Source organism: Pagrus pagrus (assembly GCF_965226575.1).
Source record: "Pagrus pagrus genome assembly, chromosome: 18".
Classification (NCBI taxonomy): domain Eukaryota; kingdom Metazoa; phylum Chordata; class Actinopteri; order Spariformes; family Sparidae; genus Pagrus; species Pagrus pagrus.
Window position 1 is genome coordinate 19342522 of NC_140202.1, and position 19757 is coordinate 19362278.

At 43.2% G+C, this 19757-nt stretch overlaps 1 protein-coding gene across 2 annotated transcripts in view; it reads right to left on the minus strand.

Annotated features, from left to right (window-relative positions):
• myo10l1 (myosin X, like 1) overlaps positions 1–18421 on the minus strand; it is a 43605-nt gene extending 25184 nt beyond the window's left edge. For both annotated transcript variants that reach the window (XM_084381046.1, XM_084381045.1), the window contains exons 1-2: positions 17927–18421; positions 4686–4784 (exon numbers count right to left, since the gene is read on the minus strand). In XM_084381046.1, coding sequence (XP_084237172.1) covers positions 4686–4784; positions 17927–17947 — 120 coding nt within the window. In that variant the 5' untranslated portion in view covers positions 17948–18421. The remainder of the gene's footprint in view (positions 1–4685; positions 4785–17926) is intronic.
• Between the last annotated feature and the right edge of the window lie 1336 nt (positions 18422–19757).

Consider the following 19757-nt stretch of genomic DNA (forward strand, 5'->3'; position numbering starts at 1 on the left):
AAGTTGGGCTGCGTATGGTGAGTGCATCCATCCAACAGTCAGCTACAACAGCAACAAAGAAAGACAAGGAGGGTGTTGGGGTTGTTCCGCTGTTGTCATGTTTGTGAATGCAAAAACAATGAAAAAGCTAATTTTACTGCATTTCTTGATGTTTGGGTGCCTTGAATGTTTAGATATAACCAGGTTGGAAGTAATCGAAACACTCCTCCTAGTGCTGTCATGGTCCTGTGATTTCTGTGTCTTCTTATTTATGTGTTTTCTGTGTTTTTGCAGTGTATCTTCCTCTGTTTCCTTCCTGTGTTTCTGTGCTCCTCCCCAGCCTGCTCTTCCCTCCACACCTGCCCTGCATCAGCTTCGTTAGCCCAGCCCTGTTTCCAGTGTTCTTCCCGGCCCATCAGCTCCTTTTCTGCTCCCTTGTTTCTTTACCTAATTCCCCCCCACCTGTGCTTCTCCTCTGATTTTGTCTTGTTATGGGATTTGTTGACAATACTTCCTCTCTCAGACACGCGCTCAACTTCTTCCCTTTCATCGTTTTCCGATTCTTCTCTCTTCTCTCTAAAATTGCTCCGTTAATAACCTGTTTTGCTCATGTGCACACACTTTCAGAAACACACACACACACACACACACACACACACACACACACACATACAGGCCATGGAGCGGCCTTCCTGTAAAGCCCTCTGATGTCTGAAGCTGCTTTGCATGATTCAGGAGGAGAGCCAGGGGAGACAAGCCTCTTCATCTGACTTCATATATTAGCAGCAGCCAGAGTGAGGAGAGAGAGCGAGAGCGATGAAGATAGAGCTAGAGAGAAAGAGAGCGAGAGGGAGAATGCTGTGGGCACAGTGACCTATATATTCAGCAGAGCTCTGTTCAGTGTAAGATACAGTATCACAAAGTGCTGTACGCACCTGCAGCTTTCCTGACTGACCTCGGATCAGAACTGGCAGACCTCCACATGTCAGATTAGGGATAGGGAACACTGAAGGGCTGTTCTGAATGATCTGACCCTTCAGATCAGATGTGTCGGAGGCAAAAGGAGCAGCTGCAGCCAGCAGTGCTCGGCTTTATCTTAAAACCAAGGAGAGCTCTTTTGGACTTTGACGTGAACTTTTTGGAAAATGATGTGTGATCATACTCATTGATTAACGTGTCAAGCTTTATTGTTAGTCAATATTTTTACTTCCTCTCAATTCCCAGTGCAGTGTGTTCAACTTCTCATTGCTATCAACTTGCACCTTCCTCTGATGCACCTGTCACACATTCCCGGTTTGCAGAGATTTCTTTAAAACAATAAGTGCATGTGCAGTGTAAAGCTAACTCCAACACGTGTTGTACTGCACTCCTCTAAAAGTGCATCCTGTCCCTTGCGTTCTTGTTTCTGCTACCACCGATCATTTGTTAAATGAAGAAATGAAGCAACGCACTACTGCCATCACATTACATTTGTCTGTAACGCAGTAGACGGCTAGAAAAAAAATAATCAAGCGTGCCTTTTCATCTAGGTTTAACATTTGCCTGACCTCTCCTGATATTCATGAGAGTCATCAACATCAGCACAGCATTTAGTGTGCCTGTGGAGAGTCTATTAACAAGTTCTCTACACAGAGAGGGAATAAGTAATTCAGTACTTTTATAAAAAAGTAATGAGCAATGTGTAATACATTACCTTTTCTGAGTAACTGCACTCTTAAACTTTAACTCAATTTCTTCCTTCTCTGCCCTACAGCCCCCTTTTATCACTGGGGTGTATGACACCTTTCACATGTCATCATGGTTTAGGATTTGGCAACGAACACTCACCCCACCCCGAGGGGGATTTCTGCACCCTTATTCACAGATAGTAGAAACTGCAGAGAGACACCGGAAAAAAAGAAAGACTGACAGAGAGCAAGAAACAGAAAGAGAGACGTCTGTCTGTGTTTGCATATCAGTGTTATTGCGCGCCAGGTTAAGAGAGTTAAGTTAATCTCATTATGCGATACTGAGCAAATGAGTAACCGCGGGGTCCTCAGAGGGTTTGAAATACCGAACTGTGACGACGAATGTGGGTCAGGAGATCACACACAGCAACAGCAGCCTGTTTCCTGACAACTCAGACAAAACAACTCATTTCTGCACTTTTCATTAGGCGCATTAAACAGAGTGTGTGTCACTTATTTCTGTGTGTGTGTGTGTCTGTGTGTGAGTAAGGCATCCCTGCAGCATGTTCTGTGCTCGCGTGAGCTCTCGCTGCGGCTTTCACGCTAGCTTCTGAAATCCAGGTCACATAACACACAGTAGCTTCATAACTCATCACTAACCTGTGTGTGTATACATGCATGTTGGTACGTGTGTGTCGGTGTAGTGTTTAGGTGTATGTGGATAAGGATACAAGTGTATGTGTGTGTGTGTTTTGTTGTTGTGTAACCTTCTGTCTGTGATTAAATACTTCCTCATGAAATCAAAGTAGCCTCCAATTAATTATCTGTCGATCAACTCACCAATTACTCGACTAATTGTTTCATCTCTACCTTCTTCCGCTTGGGCCAGAATCCTACTGTAATAAGAACAATTACAGGCCCAGGTGTTTATCCAAGCATTAACAGGAAGACCCACAAAGACTTGCTATTTGACTTTAAATCAAGGGTAAAGATGTGACAGGCTTTCTATTCCATTAAATAAACAACACGCATCTGATATAACCTTTCTGAAATGGCAAAGGCAGAGGCTTACGTTGTGCAGCTGTTTTTGCTTGGCACTTCACAACGTAGGAAAGATGCTGATATCTTTGTTTGTTTGTGAAAAGAGGCTAAAATGTGGGTGATCAATGAGACTTTTGTAGATGGCAACTGTCTTCTATGTGTGGAAAGAATCAAAAAGATCACTCGGCTTTTAGTCACAAATGACTGACATGAGAGGGCAGGATAGAAGAAACGAAAAACACAACATCAGCTGAGCCCTCAGGACATCTTCTGTAAACTTAGATGAACAGTTTTTGATGTGGTACAGGTGAGCAGCAGCCTCAAACATTTCCTGTTTCATGAGTAAAACAGACTATGAATGATGTAAATGCTTGCCTATACACCCTTGGAGTTGTGCTGATCTGATATGAAGGCTTGTAGTTTTGCAGCCGCAGCATTTGTAACCCAGAATTGGTAATGTGGTGAACTGGGTCAGGGTCTGTAGAGTACAGAACCGGAGTGACATGGCAGCTGGGGTGAGACTAAGAAAATGGGAAGTGAAACAAAATGCTGTTAAATCTTGCATGTTTCACGAATGTTGGTGCAATTTCTCAGCTTTTCTATTCTTTCGGCCATTAAAATGTTTCCGGTGTTTCACCAGGCTCCATGGACATCGAATCAAAAATGTATTTATGACCGAGATCAGGAGAACCGTGGGGAGTGATGGGAAGCCTGGTACTGTTTGCATGGGTCAGAGCCTGTTGTATCAGGGTAAAGCTCCCCATCCTGCTGATTCTCTATCAAATATTCACCGCCTCCTGCAGAGCTAACATTTAAACACCAACAGCCAGCAGAGAGGGAGGGCAGAGGGAGGCAGGGAGAGCTGAATGGGGGTTGGGGGAGGTTAAGGACGTTCATAATCCAGTGCAAAGAGAATGCCTGCTCCTATAACCAATCCTCTATTTTGGGAAATGCCTCTCCATCCCTGCTGTGCCCTCGAACAAGAACGGCGAGTCAGATGCATTAAAAGACGATGCTTTTAGAGCAGCATTTTGTGTTTTGAAGGCCAAGAAATATGAATTCATTGTACAGAAAGAAGCTGAGGATGTTCTTTGAGGGTATAAAGGGAGGATTGAGACTCTTGAATTCAGGCTAAAGGACCAAGTCTATTATTAGCTCAGTGTGAACGCTGCCAACTGGAGCGTATGTGTGTGTTTGTGTGTGTGCCAAACACATCAGCCATCAAAAAAACATCAAATCCAAAGAACAACGTGTGCACAACCTTGCACTGATACAGATTAGACGAGCACACTCATAATGAGATTTAAACATTCAATTCCATTATTTTGGCGCGGGGTGTCAAAGGGTCGGGGCTCAACAGCTACAGGCAACGGCGTCCTGACATCTGACATCCTGAAACAAACGAGCAAACGTGCATTTGTGCTCCCATAATGCTTTCCATCTATTCCAGCTCTCCTCTGGAGGCTGAATGTGTGTCAGAGATGAATTTTGCATATGTATGAGGAGGAGGAAGAGGAGGAGGAAGGAACTGGGGCAGGAAAGTGGAGCATTATGACCAGGAGTTTGTATCGATCTGCACAGGAGAGGAGGAACCTGCACAGCTGCTTCCCCTTCAGTCTGACCTTTAGCTGAAAGCTAATGACACAAGTAACTGCTGCAGCTTTGCTCAGCATCTAATCTAACACTGTTAACTTTCCTGTCTGATTTGAACTAATTACATGTGCGTTCAGCCTGAGCAGTGTTTGCAATTTCACTCTATTTACACTGTTTGCGAGATACTGCAAACTCATGAACAGCAACATCCCTGGTTTGAAGTCACCTGGGGACCTATCAGGGCTGCCCACTAAATGTTGATTATTTGAGTCATCAGTAGTAAAGCCTCTGGTGGACTGGTGGACAAGCATGCCAGGCTGCGAACTCAGAATATCGAAACTACAAATCTAACCGTGATGAAAACAGGCGTTTCTGTTTGCATGCATGCGTGTGTACAGTTCTTACCTCTCCATAGTCGGTTGTGACGACGAGGGTTCCATCTCCACAGGAGTTGACTGTAGCGGGAACCAGCTGCTCCTTCTCTCTGACCCAAACACGGGCCCCCTGGATCAGAGACACACACAAAGACTGAAGTTAACCACTGCGACCAGTGAAAAGAAAAAGAGCAGGATTTGGTTACGTAAAGTAATGAAACCCCAGGGGACCTGAGTGAGTAGTAATGCTGTGTGCTCTTATTTTGAAGAAGAAGCGAGTACTGGAGAACTACTAGTTTGCTGTTTACCCTTGATGCGGACAGTCACTTGTTTGTTTCTATACCATTTAACACAGTCTGTATGTATAATGAGTGAGCGTGGGTGCACAGACGATCACAGATGTGTTTAATGAGAGACGAAGACTTTAACATCTGGAGTGGCAACAATGCTTAACATCTGTAAGTGTGCGGGTGTGTGTGCGGTACATGCGTGTGTGTGGCTGACTCAGGGTCAGAGGAAGTGTGCTCTCTCCACACAGACAAAGCCCTCATTCACACAGTCGCTGACCTCTGACCTCCAGCCCTTGAAAAGGGGCACAGAGGAGGAAGAGAGGAGGGGACACGAGAGGGCACGAGAGAAGAGGAAGAAGAAGAGGAGGCAGTCAACGGGGCTACTGAAGTACTGCAAAGACAGGAAATGGACCACATGCTAAGTTTGCACAGTTTAGTCTATTGCACTGAACTGTTTTGAAATTTAAAAACACTGTGAGCTCATCTAGTGTAAATGACATCACAATGATCTAAACCAATTGCTAAAAAAAGACTCTAAAGACTAATTACAATATGTAATGCATTACAGATGCTCAATAACTGCATTTTAGTACTGTGGAGCATTAAGTCACAGTATACTAGGCAGCATTTCATACGGAAGAGTTCTTAGACTATTAGTATTATAGTTTCATTACATTTAATAGAAAAGTTTGGAAGGAATTTCACTCAATGTGCTTAAATAAATGTCAGGATGCCACAGAAAACAGTATTACAATTTGTTAATGAGCAGATTTTAAAATCTGGAAACATTATTGGATATGTATGGGGTTTGGGGGTGTTCGTCTGACAAAACAAGACATTTGAAGATGTTACGTCGTGTTAAAAGGAAGGAATGTTCAGGATTTTTCATGATTTTTTTGACATTTTTAGTCCATATAACTGCACCAAAATAATTGCACCTTTAAAAATGTATTCCATTCTGTTTCGGTCTTGTTGTAGTAACAAAGTTTCCAGACATAAGTATCAGTAAGTTAATCAGTAAGTCTAACGCCCGAGAGGGTGTTTGAGCCCTGAAATGGCTCAGTGGGACACCAGATGTGCATCTGAATGAAGTGAGCAACAGAGGAGGGGTGGAAAGGAATTGTTTTAGCAACAGATGGTCCCAAACCCCCCCAAGCACTCCCTGACAACTTTTATCTCTTTCACTCTCTCCTCCTTCTATCTGCTTTCTTGCACTCTTTATCAATCTGACACACATACACATACTGATGATAACAGAAAAACCAGTCGTGCCCGAGGCTATGGAGTTAACCAGGCAGAAATCATTCACACACACATACAGTACAGTATACTATATTATACACACACACTGTTGGGTAAATCGGGGTGAGGCTGCGGGGAAGGAATGTCTGAGTGAGCTTAGATTCAGAGTTTAACACTTCTGGCTTTTTTGCCAAACATAAACTCTTGTAGTCTAACAATTTCATCAAGGGCATTAGGATACACACATATTTTTTAGCCTGTACTTTGTGTTTATTGCTAATGTTAGCATGCTAACACACTAAACTAAGATGGTGAACACGGTAAACACAGTGCCTGTAGACTCTCTGACAACAAATCAGTGCATATCTGTATTTTAATGGTGTTGCGTTTTTCAATATTTTATAATCTCAACCTGAACTTGCCTAATTGAGTCCATTAAAGTCTGAAGTCTGAAATCCACTGCATGTAACATTTAATGCTAATTCGCTCCAATCTTTGCCCGAACAAGCCTCATACATCTAGAATCACTCTGACAACTGAAAAATTCAAGAGCCTCCACACTCTCTCTGTTGTCCTCTCCTCAGCAACTCTCTATATATAGACACCTCTAGACCTTCTCTCTCTCTGCAGCCGGTCAACCTGTCTCGCCCCTAACTCCAGCTCGTCTGCCTGTCAGATTCCAGCACACAGAGCCATTGTAATGATGGTGGTGCCGTGACTTGACCTGATGACCGCTTCTGCCCGAGGCTCTCCTCACCAGCACTTCGCTACATCCTGTTTTAACTGATAAAATTACCTCTGACACATCTTTAGCTCTAGTCCTGAAGCACACTAGATGCGCATAAACACATTCCTCCTTCTTTTTCCATAAACCGGACTGTAACGTCCTTGCTTTCAGTCTCACACGCTATCTGTCTCTTCTTTGGTCTCCAGTCCCAGATCGATGTACCTTTCCTGAGCCATGTGCTATCTCGAAGGCAAATGCGGCGAAGAGGAGACCGAGGGTTATAAATGACCTGCCAGCATTACAACCTACACCCACCAGCACCCTCGTACACCTCCTCCTCCTCCTCTCTGTGTCCTCCTCCCCTCCCCCCGTCTATTACTGGCCCAGACAGACAAGAATGGCCATGCATGACAACAAACTCCAGGGCTTTCTTTCTGTGCGGTTTACGGTGAAATCACAGGTTTCTGCTCTGTGAAATTCAAACCGTACCGCTGTCAAACCAGGGCCTCCAGCTTCGTCCATCACCTTTTCGTCAAGCTCCATTAAACTCACTCAACCAACCTCAATTGTCACCTTACCCTCAAACATGACCTCTGACCTCATATCTCACACCATGCTCTCTAACCACCAGGAGCTGAAAGAGTACCCAAAACATGCTGCCCAAGGGCTGCTTTTCGATTTACCTTATCGTGCAAGTAGAAAAAGTAATTAGTGCGTCTGTAACAGTTTGTTTCATGTCAATAATGTTCGCTCCGACATGTTCCTCCTCTGCACCTGACTGGATGAACGCACCACTTATTCAACATGGCAGCTATTCTGAAAATGTCAAATGCATTCATCCCTGGACACATTTGAGGCAAGAAGAACGCCGCACAGTTGCAGAATCGTGCCTTATAAAGGCCTAACCTATGCTGGAAATAGTTAATAATAACAATATTTTTAATATTTTAAGCAACCTGTGTTGTTTTGTGTCCAGTTTTGTTCTGCTTGTTTTGTTTTTTAATCTTTGCTTTGTTATATTTTAGGAAGCCTTTTTAACATCTTGGCCAGGGGACTACAGTAGCCTATAGCCAATTCTGGGATTTTTACTCATGTATCACCATGTGTTTTATTAATTTCGCTGTCCCTTCTTAATAAAATGCATTTCATTAGGGATGGATAGAAATGCCACTGCAAGCATAGGAGAGAATCTTATTTTCTCTGGTTTTATGTGCACATGGAGCATCTCCAAGACAAAAACAAGGCCAGTAAAGCATGGCAACAAGTGAGGAGGTTGGCCTGCCGGTGTGTTGTCGGTTTCGTGAATTATTTCGGTTAAAGACCTGCTGTAGGAACCACTTCGCATGCACTCACTTTGAATTTATGTTACACAGTTAGCATGCTTCAATTAGTTTTTTGCTAACTTCCTATGACACAGTATACAATGTCATGATTTTTGAGTAATTTCCTTTTTATTTTGTAGGTTCTCTCCTCATGTTTCTGTTTTGCGTAACACTTCCTGTCTTTGTCTCTTTCCTGGCCTTTTTTCGTGCTTACCTGTGTTTCATTAGTTAATTAGTCCTTGTGTATTTAAGTGTGTTTCCTGGCCAAGAAACAATCTTTTCCTACACCTAACCAAGTGGTTTTTATGTCTAAACCTAACCTGAGCACAAGCACAGCGCTGTCACATCATAAAATTGAAAACTGAACCTAAAAAAACATGAAATCACAAAATAAAGAAACATTAAGTTTCAACACGTGTGGTTTACAGAAACGTAGATTACCAACATTATTCTGGCAGTTAGGTTGTGTATTAAAGGATAAGTACCGTTTTTTACAACCTGGACCTTATTTCTGGCAAAAGATATGGTCATTTACTCACCCAGATAACTTTGGTGTCATTCGGCGTCGTTCGGACGAAATTAGATCCAGTGTAGCGGCGATATATCCATATAATGGGAGTAACGGGGCATCGACACACAGCCTCTATATAACGCATTATCTGCCACGAAACTAGTTCATTTCATCAATATTTTGTTATGAAATGCTAGCGCTATTAGCCTCTGAGTCCGGGCTCGTCTATTGTCAACATCCGGGGTCTGTAGGCTGATCTACTACCTCTGACCTGGAAGATGTCGTCTCTGAGCTGCGCGCGCACCCGCGACAGCGCGCCTTGTTTACCTGTAGCTGCTGCTGCTAGTTTGACCCCGGATGTTGATAACGGACGAGCCCGGACTCAGAGGCTAATAGCGCTAGCATATCGTAACAAAATATTGATGAAATGAACTAGTTTCGTGGCAGATAATGCGTTATATAGAGGCTGTGTGTCGCTGCCCCGTCTCTCCCATTATATGGATATATCGCCGCTACACTGGATCTAATTTCGTCCGAACGACGCCGAATGACACCAAAGTTATCTGGGTGAGTAAATGACCATATCTTTTGCCAGAAATAAGGTCCAGGTTGTAAAAAACGGTACTTATCCTTTAAGGCCTGTATGTAGCGGAACGGCTGGCAGGGTTGATTATACAGAGAAGATAAATGGGAGAACTATTAAGAAAACCCTGACCATCAAATAATCTTTCATTACTGAGCGCACAAAAGAGAGATTCCCCAGAGCATTTGGCCTAGACGCTGGAACAGCTGTATGTATGTATGTGTGTGTGTGTGTGTGTGTATGTGTGTGTGTGTGTGTGTGTGTGTGTGCGTGTGTGTGATAAAGGCCTTGTTTCTGCTCGGGTGATCACATGGACGCCCATGCCATTTGACTGAGGCGTCGCCCCGGAGACAGTCTCTGATGAGAGACGCTCACGCCCCGACAAACAGCGACCATCGACCCAAACATACTATTAATGTCTGTGGGCAAACACACATTTTAAACTTCAAACTGATAAAACACTAAAATGAGCATCAATGCGCCATGTCCGACAAAAATAATAATACTCACATATGGTGTTTGCCTCAGTTAATAAGGGAAGATAAATTAAGACTAAAAAAAGAAAAGGACATTGTAAGTTAAAAAAAAATTACACAGAAGGACAAAAGTTGTGTCTTGTGAGAGAAACATGGCAAAATCTTTGGTCGGCAGTCCAAAATGGTGGTCCCAGATTGGAGCTTTGGTGACCAACGGCAGCAAAATTCGGACAGTGAAAACACACAAACACAAACGATACGAATCAAAACAAATGAGATGTGACAGAGACAGAAAGAGAGAAAAAGAGTGATTCACGGGGACAGAAGCATATCTGACAACCTGACTGTCACTGACTGGCAGAAGGACAGAAAAGAGGAGATGGACACGACAGAGACACAGGGCAAAAGAGGGGTTATGGTGATGATACTGGGAGATACACAAAACCTAGAAAATGGGAGCAAAGGTTAAAAGTAGAGGAGGCTGAGGAAGACACAGAATGACAGAAACGAGACGCAGATGAATAAATGATGAGAGAAACAGCTGACCAGTCAGCAGCTAATGGAGGAAAACTAAAGACCAGCGAGGAGGTGGGAAGACACAGTGGGCTCTCTGGAGACTAAAGGTCAGGGGTGCATTTAGAGATGACTTTGAATGTGTGTGTGTTTGTCTGTCTCTCTGTCTAGCTGCTTCAGCACACTCATTTATTACAGTTACTTCAACCACAGAGTTCAAACAGCACCTCATACACAACCAAGACTCCCAAAACACAACCAGACATCAATAATTCAACAAGATAATATCTTTACTTCAGTCCAGCAGCCTTTCTGATGTTAATTCTCTCAGTGTTTTGGGACTTTTAGAAACCAAATCTGGCCCCCCCAAAAAAATAATCACGAAACAAGATCGGCCATTAAGCTCCGCTTAGCTGGTTTCTGACTACCTCAATTCTCCGCCTGCAACATCCCTACAATGATGGATATCTTATAGGAGAGTGGGTGTGGGTGTGGTTGAGTGCTTATCTGAGTTAATCGGGCGAGGAGGGGAGGGTCCTCCGGCCAATATGGTTCATGTCATGTCATGAGTGGGTGAGTTCACTTTGAATGGGAATAGCTGATCAGCCATGTGAGTTCAATGTTTGCTGCGTCAGAAATTATTTTTAAAAAGGTGTCATCATTTCCCTTTAAGTGTGACAACCCTTTTTTAAAGCAGGCAAAAATCGGCTCAAATGAGTATAAAAGCGTTGTTTTGCAAAATTGAGAACGCTTAAGCAAATTTTTCAAAATGTGCATAAAAATATGTCGATAGAAACACAGCAACTGTAATTTTTGCTGATATTTACCGAGTGTGTTTCCTGCCTAATATACAACCTCACAAGTTACATTTGAAGGCAGTTTTATGTTGGTTTAAGGAGCAAACTGTTAGTGCAAAGTCAATCTCGTAACACATTGCCTATCGTCTGCCTGCAATTTAGCCTCTTGGGCTGCTGGTGTAGCCAGCGAAAGCCGGAGAATGATTGATTGGTCCTTGCTCAAACATAATTGTTCAATACGACTCATACTACAAACGGGCTACAGACGGAAAACGTTAAGCTTCCGATACAAAAATCGTGTCCCTTGATTCTGTAATCAAAATACAAATTATCACTAATTAATACCCTAATCTCATATCCCTCCTGAGATTTTTTACTCAAGTGTCAGTGAGATTGGAGAGTAGTTACTATTCTGGGAATTCAGAGGTCAAACTCACTTTTCGTCACTCGACTCCACAGTAAAATTGTTGTCATCCTATTTTCCGCCTCCCATTAATGGCAGAATCCCATTGGACACGCGCTGTGGAGGTCAGGATACTCGTGGTATTTGTTCCGACACTTTTGGTGTGAAATCCCTGTAAGAAGCACTGGCTTTCTTAGAGGCCATCGTACAAGAAGCAGGTGAATTTGTGTGTGTGTTTAAGGGACTCCCCGCTTTCACCGTTCACCATTACTGTGATAAAAGCTCTCCATCCCCTGTAGTGCAGTCCGACCTGTGTCAGGGACCTAAACTGTGTCAGTAATATTCCATTAAAGGTGATAATACAATCAGGACGGCGAGGCTTTCAGCAGATTATAGCGGCTGGAAGGAGAACAACAACATGGATTTGTGTGTGTGTGGGTGGGTGTGTGTGGGTGTCACTGAATGGGATTACAGCTAACATTCAGCACTGTAGGTATAAACAATAACATCTGGTGACAGAAAGAAATGTTTCATTCATTTTATTACCCTTCCTGGACGTTGTGCTGTTAGAAATTCTTCAGTGAATGTTATTGAGGAATGTTTTATTTTGAAATTTTCATCTCTTGTCTCTTTTTATTATAGTACTGAGGAACAACACATATTCAACTGACTTATATAAAAATCTACACTTGACTGCAATTTTATTCTTGCATACCATCAATCTGTATTGCTAAGTGTGTTTTTCCAGTCACAAAAAGCAAGATGGCAAACAATTGGCAAGAAATGGATAGCTGTTCTTCTTCTACAGTGGATTTCCTCCTGAACACCTCACTGTTTAAGCCCCAGTCGAAAACCCTGGCATGCTGCACATTACTCTACAATTCAGTCACATAGTGTTCCCTACACAAACCTTGGGGGAAAAGTCTGTTTTGTATCTCACCACTATCTAGCAGCGTGTTGCATCTTAAAATGTATTTTTGTGATTTTCTGCCCGGAATGACAAAATGTTTGCCTGGAGCGTGCCCAATGTTTAAATCCACCATTTCCACAGAAACCCGCTGTGGGATAATAGGTAGAAAAGTTTTGCCTTCTCCCTTGAGGTTAGCACAGGGAATGCTACGCCACCAAAGCACGGAGTACTGCAAGGAGTCACGAAGAGGTCACGAAAGGAGCTAACAGCAATGCAAAGACCTGAAACCAAAGTTTGTCATGTGATGTTTTGGATCGCGACAGGACTTCTGGAAATTGCCTAATCATTTCACATCATTTACAGTTATAAGAAACTAAGAAATTGACCTCTAAACTACAGTTATTGGAATCCCAGACCCATATAAATTGTGCTGTCATTTTCACTTGCCATTTATTGTATCTTCCAGATTTGAATCAATGTTTAGACTGACGCAATAAATGTCCTTTAGTATAGGGTTGAGAATAAACTGAACTGAAAATGCTGTTTGAACAAGAACATTCACCCAGAGAGTCCAAGCAGCTGTTCGGTCAGACAAAACAAGACATTTGAAGACTTGGCTCTGGGAAATGATAATAGATTATTTCTGACATTTTACAGACAAAACAAAATGTCAGATAAATCACCATTAAAAATAATCAAGTTGCAACCCCCAGCTTGTTCTCTCTTTCTATCCTGGTGAGAACACTTAAATACTGTAACGTGGCCAACACACCTACACACACACACACCCACACGACATCAGGTCAAAGCTCCCTCACACAGAGCTACTGTAGATACAGAACTGCCACCAGTTTCAAGTGCAACGTGTTCCCTGTTTGGCTGCTTTGCTGTTATTCTGTGATATCTGAAGCTTTAGACAGATAACCTTTGACCTGTCCTGAATTCCAAAACAAACACATGAAATGATTTATCCAAAGTAAACCAGATCAGAGTTTACTGCTAAATTACAAACGAGGGATGAAGGCAGCAGAGAGAAGCAGCTGTTAATGTTACTTTGTGTGTGTGTGTGTGTGCGTGCGTGTGTGTTTGTACAGTGCAAATCCTCTTTGAGAGGCCAGTTTTGAGCAGTCTGCTAATTATCACATTCTCTCTCATCTTGGATTAAACTACAGTCACATACCCCCACCCCCATCAACACCCTGGCAACAAGACTCCACGGCAACAGTGTGGAAACAGGGCACCATGGAAACAGCCTCTCTCCTCTCCGAGCATTGGTGGATGCTGGGAAATGATGTACAGGTGGAGAGGATTGTGGGATATGTTGTACTGTATCATTTATATTTTTATTTTATTTACTACTCAGAATTATTTGTGTTTATTAATTTAGTCTTGATTTGTGTTTTTACTTAAGGACAAATGTGTTATTTCTCATTTGGGGCTATATACTGTGGGTAAAGTTTTTAATGCATGTACTGTTACATGTGCAGTGTTTTATGTGTTTTTCATCATTAAATAAACTCATTCATTCATTCATCAGCTCAGAAAAAAACATAATGGTCAATCCATACTCTGAATCCCATAATTAATATGAGAGTACCTATAATAATATTACTAGAGCTGAAACAATCAATCTATCTATCTGTATGGAATAATACTGTACAACTACTTTGATAATCAATTGATCATTTAAGTATCTTTTTCCTACAAAAATGCCAAAAATTAATTGGTTCTATAGCTTTTCAGTTTTCAGGGTTTTCTATGTATGTGTTTTATATTGTTTGAACTTTATTTATCTGGGTTTTGGACTGTTAGTTAGATGAAAAAAAAACATTTGAAGACATCATTTTGGGCTTTAGGAAATAGTACTTGCCATTTTCTTATATTTTTAAATCATTTTCTAACGTTTTAGACTCTCTTTCGGAGAAGAGTAGGATTCTGGGAGATGTTGTTTTATTCACACGCTGTAAAACAGCTTTAATGCGGTTTGACTAAATCCAAGCTGTAGTTTCACACCTACACATGCAGAACAAGCCAGAGATTGAGACGGGAAATAGAAGTAGAAGATGGGAAGGAGAAAGGAAAGACAGAGCTGGAAAAACGCCAGAAGGAGGAGGGCGACTGTGGTTGGTTGGCCGCGATGGAGAAGCACCAAGCGAGTGGCCGCAGGGAGCGAGAGAGCATCAGAGGGAAGGGAAAAAAGGAACGAGAGAGAGAGGGAGAAAGAAGCAAAGCTGATGCAGCTCCTGAGCAGAACAAATGCGTTTGGAGCTGCTGAATATAGGTCACACATCTCCAGTGACTGTTCCCTCTACTGAACCAGCCTCCTGCAGAATGCACTTCATACAAAATCCTGCATAATTGGACCACAATCTATGGACTCAAATGTAGCTTTTTGTGTCTAAATGCATTCCACAAAGGTGTGAATTTGTGCTGGCATTTGCAGACACCTTCCATAGAAGTACAACAATGGCAGCTGCAGCTTTGTTACCATGAATGTTTCAGAGTTTATATACACGCAACCATATAGAATGCATCCAGGTGATTAATATTTTACTGCAGAGCAAGTTCTTTGCATGAAAAATCAACCTCAGTGTGAGAAAGTTTTCATTGCTCTATAACCATTCTCGTAGGCCATAGTGCCCACTCAACAAATTGCATAGTGGTAAATGATTATTTACAGCCTGTTCAGTTATATAGACTGAGGAGAACGACAGAGCAAATACAGAAAAAGAGGAGAGGACTGTTGACTGAGAAAAGACAGGACAGAAAGCGAGGACATAAACAGGCAGATATGACACAGCGACAGTGACAGCCGGCTTGAGATAATGTGTCAAAGCTGTTCTCCCAACATTCACACATGTCTGTCTCCCGGTTATCAGTTCATGGTGGCTGTGCACCTGTAATCCAGTCCAGACCCATCACACTCAAAGCAACACAAACACAAAATGTCACCCCAGAGACCAAATGTCATCCATCTTACCCCGGACACACACAAAATCATGTAGGCCTGCAGAAATTTAGGACTAGAGGGTACAGGGTATACCTTGTTGCACAATTCCTATAATACAATCCTAAACACAGAGTGAGAGAGGTTAAAAGTTTCCAGTAAAAAAGTATAAAAGCTATTAGCATTAGCCTATTTCCAAGACTAAACTGCATGAAACAAATTAGCCTCATACTTACATTTACAGAGGATTTGTAGTCAAGTTTGACACATCACTTGCCCTCCAAAAACTGTAATTTTGGAAGTAATGCTAACTCGCGATGCTATTTTCACTTGATGTTTTTTTCCCCGGATAGCAAAGGCATGACCCACCCTACTCTGCCTCTGATTGGCTTACCCTGATATTCTTACCTGAACCCTAACCAGTCTCACTCCTCAAGCCAAATCTAACCGACCCAATCAACAGAGGCAACAAGTACTGGCCAATCAGAGGACGTGTAGGGCAGGTCATGACTTCACCACCCTCGGAAAAAATGTGTACATCATGAAAGCCTTTAGTTAGCTAATACATACAAGTTTTAAGCCTATATTTCTGTGTTTTTCTTCAATTGCAGTTACCTTTGTAAAGCAACAAGCGTTAAGTATTGCAAAACATAAGGATACTTCTCTGAAATTTATACCAGGGTAACATTTGATTAGCCTACATTTTTCTGCAATATGTTAATATCCCTTTGGGTCACTTCTAATGTATCCACAGTATCTTTTTACTTGTCTGTTGTCTCTCAGCCACCCAACCAAAAGATTGGTTTGTGTATGTATTTAGAGCACATAATGTCACTGCAACTTCCATATTCCACTACTAACCAATCCAGTTTGAATATGAGGGGATTATACAGTAGTCTACTGCCACCTGACATTTCATGCTTGGCTGGCCGGCCAGCTATCATGTTTTCTGCCTGGGTTGAGAGCGAGCCAGAGAGGGAGGTCAGCTGTTCACTCTTTTCTGGTCTAAGGGATGGATATACTGTAAGTGGAGGGACGCAGAGGGATATAAAGCTGCGGGATGGAGCAATGAAGGCAGCAGAGGAGTGAAACAAAGTGGATGCTGGATGGACACCTCCCGAGAGGACTGATTACTCAGCAGCCCCCGCTGCATGAAGTCTTTTTTTCTGAGTATCAGATATGCAGCTTATGCAGGACTGCAGGCCCGAATGTCATAACTCAATAAGTCACTCCATTTTCAGGTCCCACATGAGCTTTCAGAGAGTGTGAGGCGCGGGGCTGCAGGGTTGGTGATGTGGTGGTCTGTTTATCGATGCTATGATCAATATATTACAGACAGACTGATGGGAAATGGAGCAGGGGAGATGGTAGCTGTTGCTGTATGATCATCAGAGCAGTTGTCATGAGTATTGTTCATTTCAGGCATTATTTCCAGGATGCAATGGCTCACACCTCCGTGCACCCTTGGACACCAGTGTCCACCACAACCCCTCACACACACACACCAATAAACGGCATGACATCACTGCCAATGTGAGAGGCATTTAAACCCATATCAGATTAACTTAAGAGGGGGGAGGATAAGTAGCTTGGAGAGGATGGATATTGGCATCAAAGTGAGCGGACAAGACGGCGTTTCGTGAGATTGCGTGGATGCATGTGGGACTGACCAAAACACAAATGAAATGAAGGGTGTGGGGGGGTGGCAGTCGACAATGAAGACCCTAAATGGAAGGAAGAATGGGTGGAAATACAGAGATGTGAGAGGTAAAGCTCAGACAGCACTCTGGATCTGAATGAGGATGGTTTTGTCAAATAAATCCAAGGATGCTGGAGGTGGAGGAATGAGCAGAAGGCTGAATAAATCGACCTAACATTCAATTAGATGCCAGTTGTTAACCATTTGTCTCCCTCCTATCTCACCCATTTCATCCACACACACACAAATACCCATCATCCATCTACTCCTCCTCCTCCCCCCTCCTCAATTCCCGCAGCCGTGTACCGACCCATACCCACCCTATGGATCCATCCCATCCACAGTGCACTAAAAACGCTGAAATAAAGGGTCTCTCAGCAGCAGCATGGTGTGGGAGGGCTGTTGCTGGAGGCCAACACGGTCTACCCTCCGTTAACAGATTGCCTTTAATCCGAGAGCCAGCCTTATGGATGCAAAAGCCCGTGTCAGCTCTCGTTTGGCCAATTTATCTGCGGCTCTGCTCTGAATTAATTCACCAAGCCGGCAGCCAGCCCGGCCCTGATGCTCTGCAGTGACAATAAAATAAACGGGGTGTTTAGTTTATTTGTAATCGATGATGACATGCAGTTAAGACACTGGGCCTGTTCCTGGTGGGTTTTGTTGAAGATAAGCAAAGCAACACCTGCCATAACGCGATGTGAATCAAAAGAGAGGGGTGGGAAAAAAAGCACCATCTTGCACCAGCAAAAGCATCGAGCATCGGCGCAAATGTGGGCTCTATCACACCGCGGCTGTCTTATCTGTCATGAGTGTTTAGCTCCATAATACTGTCACATATTCTCCGTGGCTTACCTCTGTGAAAAACCCCTCCATCCTCCCTACTCCTCCCAGACGACACGCGCCCGGCCCCGCAGAGCGCAGACACCGGCTCCGGTCTCCGGTGCGCAAATCTCGCCAAAGGAAGGGTGAGCTGGTGTGTGAGGATCCGTGAAAGGTAGCGGTGCCTCTGTGTTGGTGTTTCCCATTCACCGAGCGTTAATCTTCATCTCTGAAATGCCTCAGTTGCTCACAAACACACCTCAGCAGCGGCAGCGGCGACCGGGCGCTATGCGCAAAACAGCCACATGAGAAAAATCCAAGGAGGCTGTGATGAAAAATTAAAACTGTCCACGCCAGGGATCCGTCGGAGGAGCGCTAATTGAAGCGCCCCGGTTTTCCAGGCCTGCCTCGTTTTAGCGTCCCAGTGTATGTGTGTGTATATGTTTGTGTGTGTGTATATGTGTGTGTGCGTATGTGTCAGTGTGTGTGTGTGAGGCTGTGAGTGGAGTGCATGGGGTTGAGAGAGAGGACCAGTCCAGGGGCAGAATGAGCTTGATGCTGCTCACCGCACACACCGACGGGGCGGTGCAGACACAGCCTCCTCCAATGCAAAACACACACACTCAGCTCACACACACGCACAAGGCAGATGTAGGCTGGGGCAGGCTTGAAGTTGTTCTGCTCAACACCAGCATCTGGATTTTTTCTTTCCACTCCAGTCCAGTTTTTGTGTTGTTTAGATGAGTGGGTCTCAAGGTAGGGTGAGGGGACCTCCAGGGTTCCTTGAGGAGGTACCAGGGGGTCCCCAGCAAAAAGGGAATCATTTACTTTCACTCTGATTCCATTCATAAGTAACTCAATGACATACTGTGTGATTATTTTGCTCATGGGTTTCATACACTTGCTGTAAAACATCTAAAAGAAAACATTTGTATGCAATGGGCGTCTAATTTGTGTCACTTTAGGGGTCCTTGTCATGAGAAACACTGGTCCCACCACTGGGGGTAAAAAGTGGCTTTGGCCGGTCACTACCAGAACAGATGAAAGAGCCTCAGTCCCACTTGGCCTCATTACAGGTGTTGATCCCTAAACGAACCAGACTCTCCAACAGCAGCACCAGCATGTTGAATTCCATGCAGCAGTGATCCCTGACAGGAATGGAGGGAAAAGAGGATTTATGCTAAAGAAAAATAAGGAAAGTAAGATAACAATATTTCTTTTCAGATTTGTAATACTTTACAGCCTTTTCCTAGATCCTTCCCTTTATCCGCATGCACACCAAAAGTTGATGGGGTCTATTCTGGATCAAGACCCTTCCTATATCCAAGTTTCATGGAAATCCATGCAGTAGTTTTTGCATAATCCTGCTGACCAACAAGCTACCTCTGTGACGGTAACTACACTTCTGCATTATTGTAAGAGCCCTCTATGAATGTCTTACATTTATTACTGCGGACCTGAGATTTATTACCCTTTATAAATGATTTATGAACATACTGTACGTAACTGCATATCTGATGGTTTAGTACCATTATAGCCTTAACTAAGACATTGGTGAACCATTCACTGACAAATTAAGTCCTGTATTAAATCGTATAACCCTTTATAAAGGGTGACTTATCAGGGAATAATATAATTGTTATTTCCCCACGTGGCTACTTTTGCATGAATATTATATAAATCATTGTTGAAGGGTGAAATAATGAATTTTGACAAGGTGGCTTGAGTGGACATGAATATGCAACAACACAGAGGAAGAAATCTCCCAAAGACTGAATGAAATGATGTCTAAATTAGTCATGAGGCGGGAGCTGTCAGCAGTATTCACTCTAATGTGTATTAAAAATCACACAAAGAGAGAAAG